The 17,291-nt window shown below is 38.8% G+C and overlaps 2 protein-coding genes across 4 annotated transcripts in view; one reads left to right on the plus strand and one right to left on the minus strand.

Annotated features, from left to right (window-relative positions):
- Window positions 1-396, minus strand: part of frmpd1b (FERM and PDZ domain containing 1b) — a 73,504-nt gene extending 73,108 nt beyond the window's left edge. For all 3 annotated transcript variants that reach the window (XM_051658533.1, XM_051658534.1, XM_051658532.1), the window contains exon 1: window positions 184-396. The gene's annotated coding sequence lies outside the window, so the exon portion shown is untranslated. The remainder of the gene's footprint in view (window positions 1-183) is intronic.
- A 2,558-nt stretch (window positions 397-2,954) lies between these two features.
- gnpda2 (glucosamine-6-phosphate deaminase 2) lies at window positions 2,955-17,228 on the plus strand. The gene is made up of 8 exons (XM_051658621.1): window positions 2,955-3,054; window positions 3,403-3,542; window positions 3,843-4,008; window positions 5,068-5,169; window positions 8,219-8,401; window positions 9,050-9,234; window positions 11,097-11,271; window positions 15,699-17,228. The coding sequence occupies exons 3-8, from the start codon at window positions 3,885-3,887 to the stop codon at window positions 15,761-15,763; spliced, it is 834 nt and encodes a 277-aa protein (XP_051514581.1). The 5' UTR covers window positions 2,955-3,054; window positions 3,403-3,542; window positions 3,843-3,884; the 3' UTR covers window positions 15,764-17,228.
- The last annotated feature ends 63 nt before the right edge of the window (window positions 17,229-17,291 follow it).

Raw genomic sequence — 17,291 nt, forward strand, 5'->3', positions numbered from 1 at the left:
TCTTCCCGTCCCGACAGCAGAGACGCGCGGGGATGAATGAGTCGCGTACCAAAAATGCGTCTAAAATCAAACCCTTAAAAATAACACACTGATTCTCTGACTAGATGTGAATCGGCTCCTTATCGCCACTCACACGTCCACTGAACATGCAGAAGAACAACGGTGACAGTCGGCTGCACCCACCTCGTGGTTCGAAAACACACCGGTCCGGTCCGGGGGGTGTGGACCGGTGCGGTCCACTGACGGCGAGCTGGCACGGGATGAAACGCGCTGGTGGATCCGGTTGATTTCGACGATATGGATGGATAGATGCGGGGTGATGTCGGATGTGCGTGTCTGGCTGGATGCTGTCAGGATAAGGACCAGCTCAAGCGCTTAATCCTTCCACTGAAGGCAGCCAGCAGTCTCTCCTCGGTCGCTCCACCCCTCCCTTTAGTGATGTCCGATTCGTGAACGGATCGTTCTTTTGAAGCGGTTCTTTGGAATGATTCTGATGAGCCGATTCGCAAAGCGTCTGCAAATCACTCGACCGTTAGGAGGAATATATTGGACACAATAGATGTGATTTAATATAAAATACAGTGGCCTAATGTACAGCAGTATTAGAAAAGGAAAGCTCGTCAAGACAAACTTTGAATGCTTTGAATTTGAACACTTGGCAGTTTAAAGGAGACGACACATTATAAGTTACAGGGTTGTGCAATAATACTACTGCTTTTTATTGATTGACTATTTATATTTTTGTATATTTTTATGCCCTTTTGTCTTTATTTGTTGTATGTGTGTTTTCATGTATGTGTGTACCACTGAGGAGAAGCACTAAATTTCGTTGTACAGTTGTGCAATGACAGTAAAGGTATTCTAAGGTTCTTAAAGAAAGATTTTTACACTATAAGGCAATGGAGCGCATTTTCGATGGAGGAAAACGCTGTTCCAGTGATGATGAGAGGTGTAAACATACCGAAATCAATGCGTTTTCAACCAAAAACTTATAGGTGCACTCAGTAATTTTTTCCTCATTGAAACAGTTTTACTCCTAAAAAAATGAATAAAAATGTGGAAACATAGTAAGAAATCATGAGCACTCTCATGAGATGAGTAACCTAATAAAATCTGTTTTATTCTACATGGGGCAGGGGTGCCCTCATGGGGGCTGCCATTTTTAAATTACATGACCCATTGAATAAACTACTCAGTTAATCTCAGTAAGAGTCTTGTTATTGGACACTTTCACTCTTGCATGGCTGATTGTGAATAGTGAATTTTTTCAATGGCGTCTGGAACTGAAAACTATTGATTTTGAATGATGCTGCATCCACACCACTAGGTGTCACTGTAAGTCCAAGATATCATGAACAAAAAGTTACTGAGTGCACCTTTAAGGCAAAAGTATTTGTGTGTCCGCGTTGCAGATCACTCCGCGCACAGTATGCGTGATGCAATTTTCGTCATCAGCAAAGTCCGTGCTGACTGACCGTGTGCGGCCCAGATTTTCTTGACAGGCAGACCTGTTCCTCGTCTGTGCACATTGTCTGTGCATGCAGTCAGTGGCAACTGTACTAAAAGGCTGTGTCTCGTCTGGAAGGCTGCGTCCTCCGGAGGTCGCATTTGTACAAACTTCACAGGTGACAGGAAGCTGTCCGATGGTGGAACACGAGGACAATTGTGTTTCAGACCGTACATGGAACATCTATTTTTTGCATGCTCAGTAAAGGGACAGTAGAGGTCGCATTTTGTCTCGTTTCATTAAAAAAAAAGAATAATAATATTTTTTGGGAATGCAAAAAAGGTTAACAATTTTATAAATGTAAGTGCATATACATAAAAGGTATTGACAATAGATAAAAAAATAAGAAAGAAAATTAAACAGTGACATATGCGGCCGACAAATGCGACCTCCGGAGGACGCAGCCTTCCAAATGAGTCACAGCGAAAGAGTTATCACACAAAGCAGCTGTAGTGGGCATGCGTCGAACACGTTGGTATTCGCTCAGGTCAAAAGAGTATACTCTGAAAGGCAACGGATCCGAACACACAAAAACGACGTATACCCGGGCCTTAAAGGCCTGTTTATACTTAAGTTTTTCTGCTTTCCGTATCGGGTCACACCTTTCAAATTATACTATTTTGACCGTGAGCGAATACGAACGCGTTAGACGTATGCGCACAACGATACTCATACTCTTTTATTACAGTCTATGACAGGCGCATGCACCGGCGATGCGCAGACTGTTTGCGTTTTGAGAAAATCTGGGCCGCACATGGACAGTCTGCGCAGACTCTGCTGATGACGAAATTTGCGTCACGCATACTATGCGCGGAGCGATCAGCAAAGCGGACAACCGAAGTATACTTTGGCCTTAAGTCTAGCTAGGTAGTGATGTTGTTGCTAATAGGTTGTACACGTGTTCTTAAGGGTTGCTAGAATGTTCTAGGTGGTTAGGTGGTTGCTAGGTAGACATACAGATTGTGCTGAGTTTGGTGGATATAGCTTGAAAACGAATCAGAATCAGAAATTCTAACTTCTTAACTGTAACCAAACATTTACTAAACTACATTAAATGACGGTTTATGTGAACACTGTATGCGGGATGACTCAAACGAATTGACGAATCAGCTGCATAATGTGTTCATATAAATCGTCTTTTTATGTAGTCAAGTAAATGTTTGGTTATGTTAAGGTAACATTGTTATTGAACATAGGGTACGTATTTTTTTTTTTCTTCCAAAAACTGTAACATGATACCACAATTTCTGATTCTAAGCTATATCCACCAAACACAGCACAGTCTGTACGTGTAGCAGTTCATTGAAGAGAACTGTCCGAACGAACCGATTCGAAAAAAAAAAAAAAAATGAATCTGACTTCTTAACGCTATCATCCCTCCATCCGTCGCATCTCTCTCTCTCTCTCTCTCTCTCTCTCTCTCTCTCTCATATCCGTCTGCCCCCCTGAGGGTCCTCCAGCAAGGTCAGTCATGGTGAAAAAGACGGAAATGAAACGACTGGAGAGAAAATTGGTCAAAACTAATACAATGGAGTGCAGAGCATACGGTGATACATCCACGTTTTGTAACAACGATATAATAGACTGTCGTTCATGTGCTTTAATCGTCTCCAGATTTCATAAAATAATTTGATAGTCACTGCATTGCATAATTAAAAATAGTTTTCTGCTATTGTTTTATTGTACAGTTTTATTTGAATTTGAATGCTAATTGTTTATTTCGTTTGTCGATATATTGATTATTTCTGTGTGAGAACGCTATTAAGACTATTGTAAAAGCAAAAATAAATAAATAAATAAATAAAAAACAAACAAACAAACAAAAAAACATCCGTTTTAAATGACATTCTACATAACGTTCCTTTTAAATGCACCTTGCTCGTTTCATAATTCAGAAGTTTGATCCTTGTCGGCCCCCATACCCGGAAGTTTGACGTCAGCGCACATGATCGGAACTTGGTCATATGATCGGTGTTTTCAAAGAAAACTTGTCCATTCACCCGGAGGTGCCCGAGATTCTGCGCTTCTTATAGCTGTAAGTTAATGATTTAATCGTTTATTATATCATAATTATATATCCACAATCCTTATTCGACTATAAAAGCATATATAACTACAGCCAAGTTCAAAAGCAATAAATCAGACAAGTGCAATGATATGGTGAGATACAGTAGTGATCAAATACTTTGCATGTTATTTGAACACATTTCTTAAAGCTAATGTGCATTTTGGTTGTGTTGATTCTCATTGGCTGGTTGCAACACAGGGTTTTGCTTGATCATGTAGATTGGTCAGTGGTGGTCAGTAAAGTATTGATCTGTGTCTTTATATTTAGACTCCTTGAGGGTGTCATTGACCCTGTCATCTGTGAGCAGTCATGAGACTTGTGATTCTGGATGACTATGATCTGGCCAGCGAGTGGGCAGCCAAGTACATCCGCAACCGGATCATCCAGTTCAAGCCCAGTGCTGACCGGTACTTCACTGTAGGACTTCCAACAGGTAAACTAATAGTACAAAGTTGACAAAATAAGGGTGAGATTTTTCCTTTCACTAACAGATTGGTCCTACTGTATACAACTTTTGTACTACACTAAAAACCCTAATAAGTTGCCTTTACTCAACTGATTAAGTAAACCACTCTCCTCAATTGAATTAAGTAATTGTGTCTTCAAAACTTGTGTAATTAAATTCACTTAACCAGTTAAGGTAACTCGATGCAAGTACATTTAGGAAGTGAATGGGGCCAATTTTTGGAGGGTTTAAAGGTAGAAATGTGAAGCTTATAATTTTATAAAAGCACTTACATTAATTCTGCTGTTAAAACTTGTGGATTATTTGAGCTGTAAAGTTGTTTAAATTGTCATTTTTATTGTCGTTTTAGGGTTTGTTGACATTACATCGTCATGGCAATGAGGTTGTTTATTTGGAAATAACTTTACACTTAAATGGTTAGTAATAGATTTTATCACACTAAAATGGGCCCCCATTCACTTCCATTGTAAGTGTCTCACTCTAACCCAGATTTTTTTTTTTTTTTTTTTAAGAAAACGAGGGGCAAAAAAATACATTTTTGTGGTAATCAGTATTATGCCACAAATGCTGTTGATTGAGCTTTACTTGAATTGGACCTGGAATTTTCCTTTAAAACACTCAAAATCTGAAGTCTGTGGATTTTTAAGATTAAAATGAATTCAAGGAACATAGATATTTGAGTTATGAGACAAAAACTTGATATTTCAAGTAATGTTTAATACATGTTTCCAGTAATGACAACATTAGGGTTTACAGAGGACAGTCTTATGAAATAAGACTGAAATTTAAGTCAAATTCTCTCTCAAATCAAGTCATTCATGCAAAACATTATGCAGCTTTCAAATCAAATCATGGTGTCTATGGTGCAATTTTTGACATTTATAGTATAGTGCTCTTGTGTCCTCTTTGGAGCTTTGTTCTATGGAAAAAAATAACAGCATACCGGTTTAGAACGATAGGAGGGTGAGTAAAAGATTCCAGAATGTTCATTAGAAAGATTTTGAAGTATAGTCTCATTGATTGCAGGCAGCACACCCCTCGGCTGCTACAAGAAGCTGATCGAGTATCACAAGAGCGGCGACCTGTCCTTCAAATATGTGAAGACCTTTAACATGGATGAGTATGTGGGTGAGTGTAAACAGCACAGATCGCTGCTCATGTGGAGTGCTGCTGAGTGTGCAGAATCTCCACAAACTCTCTCAAAAAACTGCAGAACAAGAGCTGCCAATGCAGCAGAAGTATGGCGCAATGCATTAGACAATGTTCAAGAGTGTTTACATGCTGGTCTTTTGCCCTCTGCTTCCTCTAGCTGATAGATTCATCTGTGACTGCACATCAACCCATTTCTACATTAACTGTTCACACCGTACAGGCTAATAAACTCTATTACTTGGCTGGAGAAATGTTTTTTTTCTTACTATTCTACATGCTTCTCTTACCATTTTTGTCACATCTTTATACAGAAAAAATAAAAAGTACGATTAGTACGGTAGTATGCCATTCCATACTCAGCCTTGTTAAGCTGGGATACGATAAAGTATTGCAACAGTGAAAAATGTACATTTCCTTTATCCATGAGGCAAAAGCTCCTAGTAAGTGTTTCCTTTTGACCAAAATGAAGTCATTGGCAAACATGTTCTTCTGTCAATGCTGGTCACATTTCATTGAGTCCTCTTAAGAAGAACCAGACTAAATAAATAAAAAATGCAGTGAAACATAGAGGGAAAAAAAAAACAGATTCACATCAACTTCACATTTAATCTCTTCACCCAAAAATGAAAATTCTTTCATCATTTACTCACCTTCACGCCATCCCAGATGTGAATGACTTTCTTCTGCATAACAAGAATATCTCAGCTCTGTAGGTCCATACAATGCAAGTGAATGGGTGCCAAATTTTTGAAGCTCCAAAAAGCTCATATAGCCATCATATAAGTAATCCATACGACTCCAGTGGATTAATTAATGTCTTCTGAAGCGAAACACCAGGTGTGTGTAAGGAATAGATCAATATTTAAAACTTTTTTTGGTGACGAGGGTGTTCAAACTGCCTCTCGCGTGACGTAAGCGCATAAGCTTCCTCTGCATAGACATTCATCTGTAGATTCCTTATTAGCAGCTGTTTCTATGGATCACGGTACTGTTTCCACACAAAAGGAGTTTATGCAAGGAGCTCGGTCTGAGGCATCTCCTCCATTCACTCACTTGCATTCAAACTGATTCAAACAGCTCTTCTTGTTCACAGTTCCAAGGTGGCGCCGCAGTTGACGTATCCAAACCAGCCGAATGAGGCATCTATGTATAATTATCTATGCTCCTCTGTTGTAAACAACACTGCGCTTCCAGTTTTTTTTCCTCGTATTTCGCATGTGAACTTGCCAACGTGCTTATGTCACACGAGAGGAAGCATGCATTTGACCCTCGTGAATTTTTAGTAAAAAAAGTTGTAAATATTGGTCTATTTCTTACACACACCTAGTGTTTCGCTTCAGAAGACATCAATTAATCCACTGGAGTCATATGGATTACTTTTATGCTGCCTTTATGTGCTTTTTGGAGCTTCAAAAATTTGGCACCCATTCACTTGCATTGTATGGACCTACGGAGCTGAAATATTCTTCTAAAAATCTTCATTTTTGTTCTGCAGAAGAAAGAAAGTCAAACACATCTGGGATGGCGTGAGGGTGAGTAAATGATGAGAGAATTTTCATTTTTGGGTGAACTATCCCTTTAAATCTTTATTTTAGCAGAAGCTTTTATTTTGGCGGAACACTTGAGACGTTTCTTTTTGTAGTAGAGTTGACAATGCCTTTTAATGCAGAGAAAAGCTCTCATCTACTCTTCTGTTCACAAAAGCCTGGCGTAATGAGGTTACTTTAGATTTGGATAGTAACTTTTAGCGGTCAAGCATATCAGGAACTATGCAAATGTGCAGTTAGTGAATCTAGAGCGCTGTAAATACTGTATAACACATTCAGCTCATTCGACTCACGCGTGCTTTGAGTCACTGCCCATAGAGGTTTGATAATCTCACTAAATCATATCATGATTTTGATTTGATTTTTGGTTCCATTAGTGACTTTTAATATTTTTGAGGAAGAAATTCTTATTGGATTTCATTTAAAGTTGTACATGATGAACTAAATGACTTGTGGTTCAGTAAGTTTTTGACTCACAAAATAGAAGAATCTGATTACATTTCATTAGCTCGGTACAAAGTATCATATGATTCAAAAGATTTTGTGCAGTAGATTCAATAGAGCAGCGCAGTCTGGTTCCTGAAAGTAAAAATTACATTCATTTTTTCCAATGGTCAAAACTATTTTATCTACTGTGAGCTTCGAGGTTGTTAGTTGATGGTATATGCTTCTGTTGAAGCCATCAGTCTGCGTTATTTTAACTTAACTGTTTAAAAATCCTGTTTAAAAGCCAAAATTCTGGTGAAGAACTACACTACCCATGATCCTGAAGAGAGATCCACCAATCAGAGAATCGCGGCCAACAAAGTCCGCCAAAAGATCTCTGCAGCGACCACCCACACCCATGATGCATTGTGAATGATGCAATCGAGTCGCTCTCCCTACACTCTCAAACAATTTTTGTCTGAATATTTTGCACTAAACTTAAAAAATACTAATAAGCAACAAATTTAAATCAATAGTTTTATATTTTTCTGTCATTTTTAATTCAGTTACATCATTCGCAATGCTTTATGGGATTGTAGTTCATTACCTCACAAAATACGTTAAGTAAACAGTCTTGTACTTTTGTCTTTTTGTCTGATTTGTAAACACATTTTGCTTCAAATTAAAGTTAGAAATGTTGTGATTCACATCAGAGCTGGTTGGTTTGGTTCATGGCTTAGAACTCTTTTCTAAAGGATTTAATGAAATCCCTGTGGAAAAAAATGAATGGGAAAAAACTTCCGCAACCAAGAAGGCTGAAAAAGTGGACGGGCACTGTGTTGCAGTGCCACTGAATGGTAGAGCAGGAAACACTGTCAGAATATTTTAGCACAGTGTTGCGTTCACATAAAAAGAATGCATGTTCCTGAACCGAAACTTGTGAAAATCATATGGTTGAACAGCATTTGGTGCTGTTATGGCATTAACTACAAAGTTTTGTCCAAAACCTGCTTCACCTTCTTTCGAAAGTTTATGGATCTCTGTGTGCTTAGGTCTGCCCAGAGATCACCCAGAGAGCTATCACTCCTACATGTGGAACAACTTCTTCAAACACATTGACATTGAACCTCAGAATACACACATACTGGACGGCAATGCCAGCGACCTGCAGGCTGAGTGTGATTCCTTTGAGCAGAAGATCACTGAGGCTGGAGGGATTGAGCTGTTTGTCGGAGGTGCGTTCAATAAATCAGACCAATACTTTGGTTTGTCAGACACAGATTAATAAAGACACACCAGTAACGTGAATGTAATGAATGACTTGATCTGTGCACACATAACTGTCCCTATTAACAGTTTAGCTGCTGCAACTGTTAGGAAATGAGTTTTACTGCAATAACAAACACATTTAGTCAATAACAGAGAATCATTGCTGCTATGGTGATAACAAACTCAAAGATCTGTTTGTAGCTTTAGCAACTATAGATTTGATCTGTTTCAGTTCATCTAGTCCAATATGTAGCTCAGTTGTCATTGTTGTATTCTGAAAATGTACCTGTTGTCAGTACATTCTTTGTGAGATAATATATTTGTACAAGAATAGTTTTGCCCTCTCAGATAGATCTGCAGAATACATTATTGAACCCTGTGGGGAAATTAAGCAGAAAAACAGCAACATCAAGTCTGAAGAGCACTAAAAAAACATCAGCACACATGCAAATACTGCAATTTTATATATATATATATATATATATGTATATATATATATAAATATACACACACACACACATATACAGTATATATATTTAAAGACCCCACTTGTGTTCCAGTCCTCATTTATTTTTCTCTCTTTATCCTTTCTCTCCTCTGCTTTGTGTATTCAGGCATTGGTCCAGATGGGCACATCGCCTTTAATGAGCCGGGCTCTAGCCTCGTGTCTAGAACCAGAGTGAAGACCCTGGCCAAAGACACCATTGTGGCCAATGCCCGTTTCTTTGGGAATGACCTTTCAAAAGTGCCCACCATGACTCTAACGGTTGGTGTGGGAACCGTGATGGACGCAAGAGAGGTAAATAAAGACCAGAGGATATTCTGTGCTTCTGTTGGCTGGGAAACAAAAAAAAAAAAAACGTGTTTTAAAGGGATTGATACTTTGAAAGCTTTTATGAACAAAATATGTAGCACGACCAGTGCAGTCAGATTCCCGAACAAATGACTCATACGAGTCAGTTCTTTTGAAACTACAGCTCAACCAGTGTGGTCTGATTCCTGAATAAATGACTCGTATGAGTCGGTTCTTTTGAAACTACAGCTCAACCAGTGTGGTCTGATTCCCGAATAAATGACTCGTATGAGTCGGTTCTTTTGAATCTACAGCTCGACCAGTGTGGTCTGATTCCCGAACAAATGACTCCAATGAGTCTTTCTTTTGATGTATATTGTGAAACATGCAGCACGACCACTTCAGTTCAATTCCCGAACAAATGACTCATACGAGTCGGTTCTTTTGAATCTACAGCTGGAACAGTGCAGTCTGATTCCTGAACAAATGACCCGTGTGCCATTTCTTTTTTGAATCTACAGTGTACTGTTTCTACAATTTCTCCAGTGTTGACTCAAGAACTGTCCGAAGAGACTGCTGCCCTGTAATTGGAATAATTATAATTATTTTATTTGTTTCTGCATCAGTTAATAATGTAGTGTCATCTGCATCAGATTTACACCTAAACGGCATGTAAAAACAAAACAAACAGTGGTTGGTTGTTCAACACATCAATCAGACAGTCTGTTCCTAAGTGGGTGGTTTTTGGCCAGAATAAGCTGCAATGTGGACCAGACTAGGGTTGTGCGGTATACCGGTACTAACAGAATATCGCGATACCAAAAAAAATGAAAACATCATGTTGTTAATTTCGGTACCATATTAAATTAGGCTGCCATTAGCTAAATGTAATGTAATGTGAGTTTTAAGATGAAATCAAAGACCATTTGAAAATAATAATAAAAAAGCCTCTATATGGCCAAGTGTGATCTTTAAACAGCAGAAGGATGTCATTTAATGAAATAATATACAGTCACATGCGCTGCACGTCATAGTATAAGAAGTGCGTCTCTGCCCTGTCATCTTCACACACACACACACACACATATATATATATATATAATCGAAAATCCTAAGTGTCGATACCGAAGTACTGGTATCGAACCATTTTGGTATCGGAGCAACCCTAGACCAGACCAGTCAAAAATCAGACTTTTCAAGACTAAATATCCCCAAATATATTCCATCGCACTGAAAGTAACCAGAGAAGCCATTCTTAACATGGTGAACAATCTGTAGTTGTAATTGTCACAGGAAGATGGACTTGAACACAACAGTCTTTCGTCCTGCACTTAAGTTTCTATAGTGTCCTTTGTGATATCAGTGTCTTCCTCTTTTGTTTGGAGCATTTTGTCATCTACAATTAATAAATATAGTTATGGTTTATTTAGTAACAAACTTCCTATTGTTATAATCTGCTTTAACCAGCACTGTTCTGGCACTGAACTGAATGCCTCTTTGTCTCCATGAGGAAATACAAACAGGTTCATTAACATACCTGAATACTTCTACAGACAGTATATTGGGAAAAATGTCATTTGTATCACATGACTTTGTTGAACTTGGATGCCAGACATCACCTGATCTTCATCATTATGATGGAATGCCAGTCATTTCTGGGACAGCTACAGCAACAAAAATAAAGAATATTAGGCTTAATGAATATTAGACACCAATTAGACTTAATGACTGCTTACAGCTCACTCTAAAGTTAAGACGCAATTTTTGAAGTCTTAAGATTAAATAAACTCCAAAACAGCAGTGAGTGCCACAGTCCTGAACATGATACAGTTCAGACAAAATTGAAAGCAGGTTTTCTTCATTCCTAGGTTATGATTCTGATCACGGGTGCTCATAAGGCATTTGCTCTGTATAAAGCCATCGAGGAGGGCGTGAACCACATGTGGACAGTATCTGCTTTCCAGCAGCATCCACGAACCATTTTCATTTGTGATGAAGATGCGACGCTGGAGCTCAGAGTCAAAACTGTCAAGTATTTTAAAGGTACGTGCCTGAGTTGAAATAGCACAGACTGATGGTATCAACAGAAGCATATACCATTGATTAACAATTTTGCAGCTTACGGTAGGTTTCTTTTTAAAGGTTTATAAGTTAGCGTTTAAAATCAATTTGCTTGTAGAGAAAATAAATGGGACTTTTCTTTCACAAATCAGAAAAACTGTTGCGCTGAATACTGAATAAGTGTAAAATGTGGGTGGTCATATGTAAATGAGCTCATGGTTGTAATGTCAATACTAATTTCTTAAAGGGTTAGTTCTTCCAAAAATGAAAATTCTCTCATCATTTATTCACCCTCATGCCATCCCAAATGTGTATGACTTTCTTTCTTCTGTTGAACACAAACAAAGATTTTTAGAAGAATATTTCAGCTCTGTAGGTCCATACAATGCAAGTAAATGGGTGCCAAAACCCACATAAGGGCAACATAAAAGTACTCCAGACAACTCTGGTGGTTAAATCCTTGTCTTCTGAAGCGATATGATAGTTGTGAGTGAGAAACAGATCAATATTTCAGTCCTTTTCTCTTTTTTTCTCCTTCTTCTGTTTTTGGCGATTCACATTATTTGTGCATATCGCCCCCTACTGGGCAGGGAGGAGAATTTATGATAAAAAATTAATTAAATATTGATCTGTTTCTCACCCACACCCATCATATCGTGTCTGAACACATGGATTTAACCACTGGAGTCATATGGATTATGAGGACCTACAGAGCAGAGATATTCTTCTAAAAATCTTCATTTGTGTTCTGTTGAAGAAAGTCATACACATCATGAGATAATTTTCATTTTTGGGTGAACTGTCCCTTTAATGCAACATTTTTGCAGCTTAGTTGCCATAAATGGTATGGGTGAACTGGAGAGGCAAATTTCTGTTGTCAGTGTTATATTATATATATATATATATATTTCAAAAGAGCAATGGAAAGCATTGGTTGAGCAAATGTTCTCATTAAGTTGCATATTATTTTAACATTGAAAATATTACACACTTCATGTTACACTCAAAAAAAAAAAAAAAAAAAAAAACTCTTTGGCTGAACTTGATTCAATCATGGGCAGTGGTTCTACATGTTTGAAATTAATTTTCTTAAATTAAAATGTCCATGTAATTTCAACTTAAATACCTCAAGTAGAGGGAACTTAACTGAATCATGTAAACATAACAAAGCTTAAACATGTCAAAATAACTCAAATAGAACTCTTTGTGATATGCTAGCTTGGACAGGAAATGTTAGAATGCTAAACATGCTGGTGGTAAGCATTACTGAGTGCAGCTTAGTGATGGCCAGTTCATGAACGAATCGTTCTTTTGAACCGGTTCTTTTTAGTGAACGAGTTGAACCAGTTCACCAAATCGGACTGAATCGTTTGAAACAGTTCGTGTCTTGAATCAACACTGATACTGAGAACCGATGAGCTGCTGACATTGAGCATGCATGTGATTAAGAGGCGAAATGTCTGTTTCTGGTGTATTTTTCTTAACAGCAGAAAGTATAACAAATAAAACATACTGGAAATATGTTTATGACTTGATTGTATTACCGTTTTATCAACATATGATGATGATCTGGTCGCAACAGTTCTCGAGTCAACAGTACACTGATCCCAGGACAGCAGCTCTCGAGTCAACAGTACATCAAGTCGTTCGCAGCAGTTCTCGAGTCAACAGTACACTGATCCCGGGACAGCAGCTCTCGAGTCAACAATACATCTAGTCGTTCGCAGCAGTTCTAGAGTCAGCAGTACATCGAGTCGTTCGCAGCAGTTTTAGAGTCAACAGTACACTGATCCCGGGACAGCAGCTCTCGAGTCAACAATACATCTAGTCGAGGACAGCAGCTCTCGAGTCAATAGTAAATCGAGTCGTTCGCAGCAGTTCTAGAGTCAACAGTACACTGATCCTGGGACAGCAGCTCTCGAGTCAACAATACATCTAGTCATTCACAGCAGTTCTAGAGTCAGCAGTACACTGATCCCGGAAAAGCAGCTCTCGAGTCAACAGTACACTGATCCCGGGACAGCAGCTCTCGAGTAAACAGTACACTGAGTCATTCGCAGCAGTTCTTGAGTCAGCAGTACAATGATCCCGGGACAGCAGCTCTCAAGTCAACAGTACATAGTCGTTCGCAGCAGTTCTAAAGTCAACGGAACACTGATCCCGGGACAGCAGCCCTCGAGTCAACAGTACATGGAGTCGTTCGCAGCAGTTCTAGAGTCAGCAGTACACTGATCCCGGGACAGCAGCCCTCGAGTCAACAGTACATGGAATCGCTCGCAGCAGTTCTTGGGTCAACAGTACACTGATCCGGGACCGCAGCTCTCGAGTCGACAGTACATCGAGCTGTTTGCAGCAGTTCTCGAGTCAGCAGAACACTGATCCCGGGACAGCAGCTCTCGAGCCAACAGTACATCGAGTCGTTCACAGCAGTTCTAGAGTCAGCAGTACACTGATCCCAGGACAGCCATTCTCGAGTCAACAGTACACTGATCCCGGAAAAGCAGCTCTCGAGTCAACAGTACACTGATCCCGGAACAGCAGCTCTCGAGTCAACAGTACATAGTCGTTCACAGCAGTTCTCAAGTCAACGGTACACTGATCATTGGACAGCAGCTTTAGAGTCAACAGTATATGGAGTTGCTCGCAGAAGTTCTCGAGTCAATGGTACACTGATCCTGGGACAGCAGCTCTCGAGTCAACAGTACATGAAGTCGGTCGCAGCAGTTCTCAAGTCAACAGTACACTAATCCCGGGGCAGCAGCTCTCGTGTCAACAGTACATAGTCGTTCGCAGAAGTTCTCGAGTCAACAGTACACTGATCCCGGGACAGCAGCTCTCGAGTCAACAGTCGCAGCAGTTCTCGAGTCAACAGTACACTGATCCGGGACAGCAGCTCTCGAGTCGACAGTACATCGAGTTGTTCGCAGCAGTTCTCGATAGAGTCTGCTCTGAGTCTACATAGAGTCGCTTGCAGTAGTTTTCACAGTACATTGATCCCAGGACAGAAGCTCTCGAATCACCAGTACACTGATCCAGGGACAGCAGCTCTCGAATCAATAGTACACTGATCCCGGGACAGCTGCTCTCAAGTCAACAGTACATCGAGTTGTTCGCAGCAGTTCTAGAGTCAGCAGTACACTAATCCCAGGACAGCAGCTCTCGAATCACCAGTACACTGATCCAGGGACAGCAGCTCTCGAGTCAATAGTACACTTATCACAGTACATCGAGTCGATCACAGCAGTTCGTGGGTCACCAGTATACTGAACTGAGAATCACCTCTTTCGGACATAATACTGAGAACTGCTGATCAGTGAGCTGCTGATGAGCATGCGTGAACTGAGGATTTGAATGAGGGGCAAAACATTTCAGTCGAGAGTTAAATGAATTTTACTATCGAGTATAGTGCATGCACATTATATTTGAAACTGTTATGAGCTGGATCATGGTTTCTGTAAAAAGGCAATATGCGCTTACATGTGGCTTTATTGAATATGTTTGAGCATGTATTATTTGATGCCAGCGTATTAGCATTATGTAAAGTGATGTCATTACGCGACAACATAAATGAACTGGTGAATCGTTTTTCATTGAAATTAACCATCCAAAAGAACCGGTTTGTGGAAAAGAATCGGACTTGCCATCATTACTGCAACTTAGTCAATATGCTATGGTTAGCACATCAAATGCTCATTGGATAAAGCAATGTTTAGAATACTTAAAATTGGTCCTCAATCTAGGTTCAACCTTCACTTTACCATGATGGTAACCCCCAAAACTATAAAATAACAGAAATTATTTTAAACAAAATATTAAACATTAACAAGTCTTCCCCTTTTTATTCATCTTGCACAAAGACACATAAAAAAACCCCCTCAATTTAAACATTTACTCCCATGCAAAGCATGTTGGGAACTAGAAATCCTCTGCACAGTTTCAGTTAACCAAACAAAAAAATTATAATGTTGTCCTCAATGCACATGGATTTATTAAAGCTGACAAGACGATTGTTTAGTTGAATCAATTCAGTCAATTTAAGTTCCCTTGGTTACATGAATTTTCGAGTAATATGAACATGGGAGGATTGAGTAAAACTGACAATAGTGAGTGTACGTAGTATATATTGTAGCTGTTGTTTTCTCTCTGAGCAAAACCAATTGAAGACCTGTTTACCTTTCATCTGTTGTTTTTCTTTGCTGATCTTATTTTGGTCTCGGGGTCAATATCTGTCTAAAACAGGTTCAACATCAGCATTAAACTTGTCTGGAATGTCTTTCACAAGTGCTTTTCTCAGAAACCGGATCTGTCAGGTCTTAAGAGCTTTAGACTCTCCTGGGGGTTTAATATATTTGCCTTTTCATGGCTATGATGGATTTCCTATACATATTGACGGATCTTTTGTCCTGCAGGCCTTATGCACGTCCACAATCAGCTGGTCGAGCCGACGCTCAGCATGAAGGATTACATGGACTAAACAGGCACTCAGAATTTCTAAAGAAATGTCAGAAATGTGCATCTGTTTGAATCAGTGGAGATTGGCCTCGGGGACCACAACAGTTTTGATGGTTATTTAGGTCTGTGCCAGTGTAACAGGATCTGTGTAGATGTTGCACATGTATAAAAACCACCAATATCCGCTTTATTCATGATGGACATTTTCCAAGGTGCCATATTCATGCACTCCAATTGAAAGAAATGCATACTTGTCTTTGTACTGTATTTTAGAGTACTATACGGCCAGTATTAGCAAGAAAATGCAAGATAGTGTTTGGATTAAGCCAAATTTACATTAAAATTCTGTTTTCCCGTATAGATAGCACTATTTCACTCCATGACTAATCAAAAAGATCATCTGTAAAAATCCATTCCTTTTGATTCTGAATTATAGTTTAATCAGGAAACATTACTCATTTCAAGTCAAACAATGTTTCCATTGATGGTCATTGGTTCATTTTATAAGCACACTACTTAAATGTTGAATTTTACTGCAAGGTGACCTCTTGGAAGTCTTAATTGGGAATATATTGTGTTTATGCATTGTTAACACTCCTAAACTTTTTTTATGGATGATGCTGAGATCCATTTTTAGGACTGACCATCTTGTATCTCACTGTAATATGGCTTAAAAAAGGAAAAAGCTGTTACTTGTGTGCTTTGTCTGTGTTTACGGTTTATGCAGTAGAATGTTTATTTCTGTTGAATATTCCCTCTTTTGCATTGGTTTCTATTAAACGAGTTGATTGATTAAACGTGATATCTGTTTTCATTGTATGTCCACGACCATTAAATTGGATATATAATGACTGTCCTGTACTTCAGTGGCAACCAATTAAGTTTTTCACAAAAACGGGTTTTTAAAGCATTTTAAACTATGTACAATGTTCAAATTTAAGACCTTGCCCTTTAAATACAAAACCTCAAGGTTTGCTTGTTTTCAAAATGCGGGAAAATAGTCAGGTGTATCAGTTTTATAATCTTATGTGCAACAAGTTTTACATTTAATTCAACATGTTTTAAAGTTTAAAAGGCCCTTGTGTGCTGTACTGACAGGTGAGCAGAAAAGTGTGTGAATGTTTATGAAGTTTATAAGACTTACACGTTGCAGTACACATGCTGTATTCCTTTACTTTATCATACAGGCTGTTTCATTTCTAAACATAACAGGGAAGAGATTTTCATTTTACTCATATTTAAAACAATAAACACATTAGTTTTACAGTAGCTGTTAAGGTGGATTTCTTATTCAGCATTTTTTACTGTACTGAATGTCCATGGGAAGATGGTTGTTACACATTTTAAGTTTATTTTCATAAAACTCTTAAACATTGTGACCTGACTGTTAAAAGATTTGTACTCCGAAAGCCAAATCATCTTGTTTTTTTTCTTTAGCAAGTACAGAAAAAAAAAACCATGCCAATAAATAAAACAATTTCATTTTGTGGCTTGAATATTTACTTGAGTGTACTATAAACGTACTGACGGTGAATCGAACACATTTCACC

This window comes from Myxocyprinus asiaticus, chromosome 27 (assembly GCF_019703515.2).
Source record: "Myxocyprinus asiaticus isolate MX2 ecotype Aquarium Trade chromosome 27, UBuf_Myxa_2, whole genome shotgun sequence".
Lineage (NCBI taxonomy): Eukaryota > Metazoa > Chordata > Actinopteri > Cypriniformes > Catostomidae > Myxocyprinus > Myxocyprinus asiaticus.

Bases quoted from the DNA above. Each gene is read 5' to 3' on its own strand.
- gnpda2 (XM_051658621.1), top strand. From the start codon at position 3,885: ATGAGACTTGTGATTCTGGATGACTATGATCTGGCCAGCGAGTGGGCA. The intron at 8,402-9,049 runs GTGCGTTCAATA...TTGTGTATTCAG, and splicing joins GATTGAGCTGTTTGTCGGAG to GCATTGGTCCAGATGGGCAC. The intron at 11,272-15,698 runs GTACGTGCCTGA...TTTGTCCTGCAG, and splicing joins AACTGTCAAGTATTTTAAAG to GCCTTATGCACGTCCACAAT.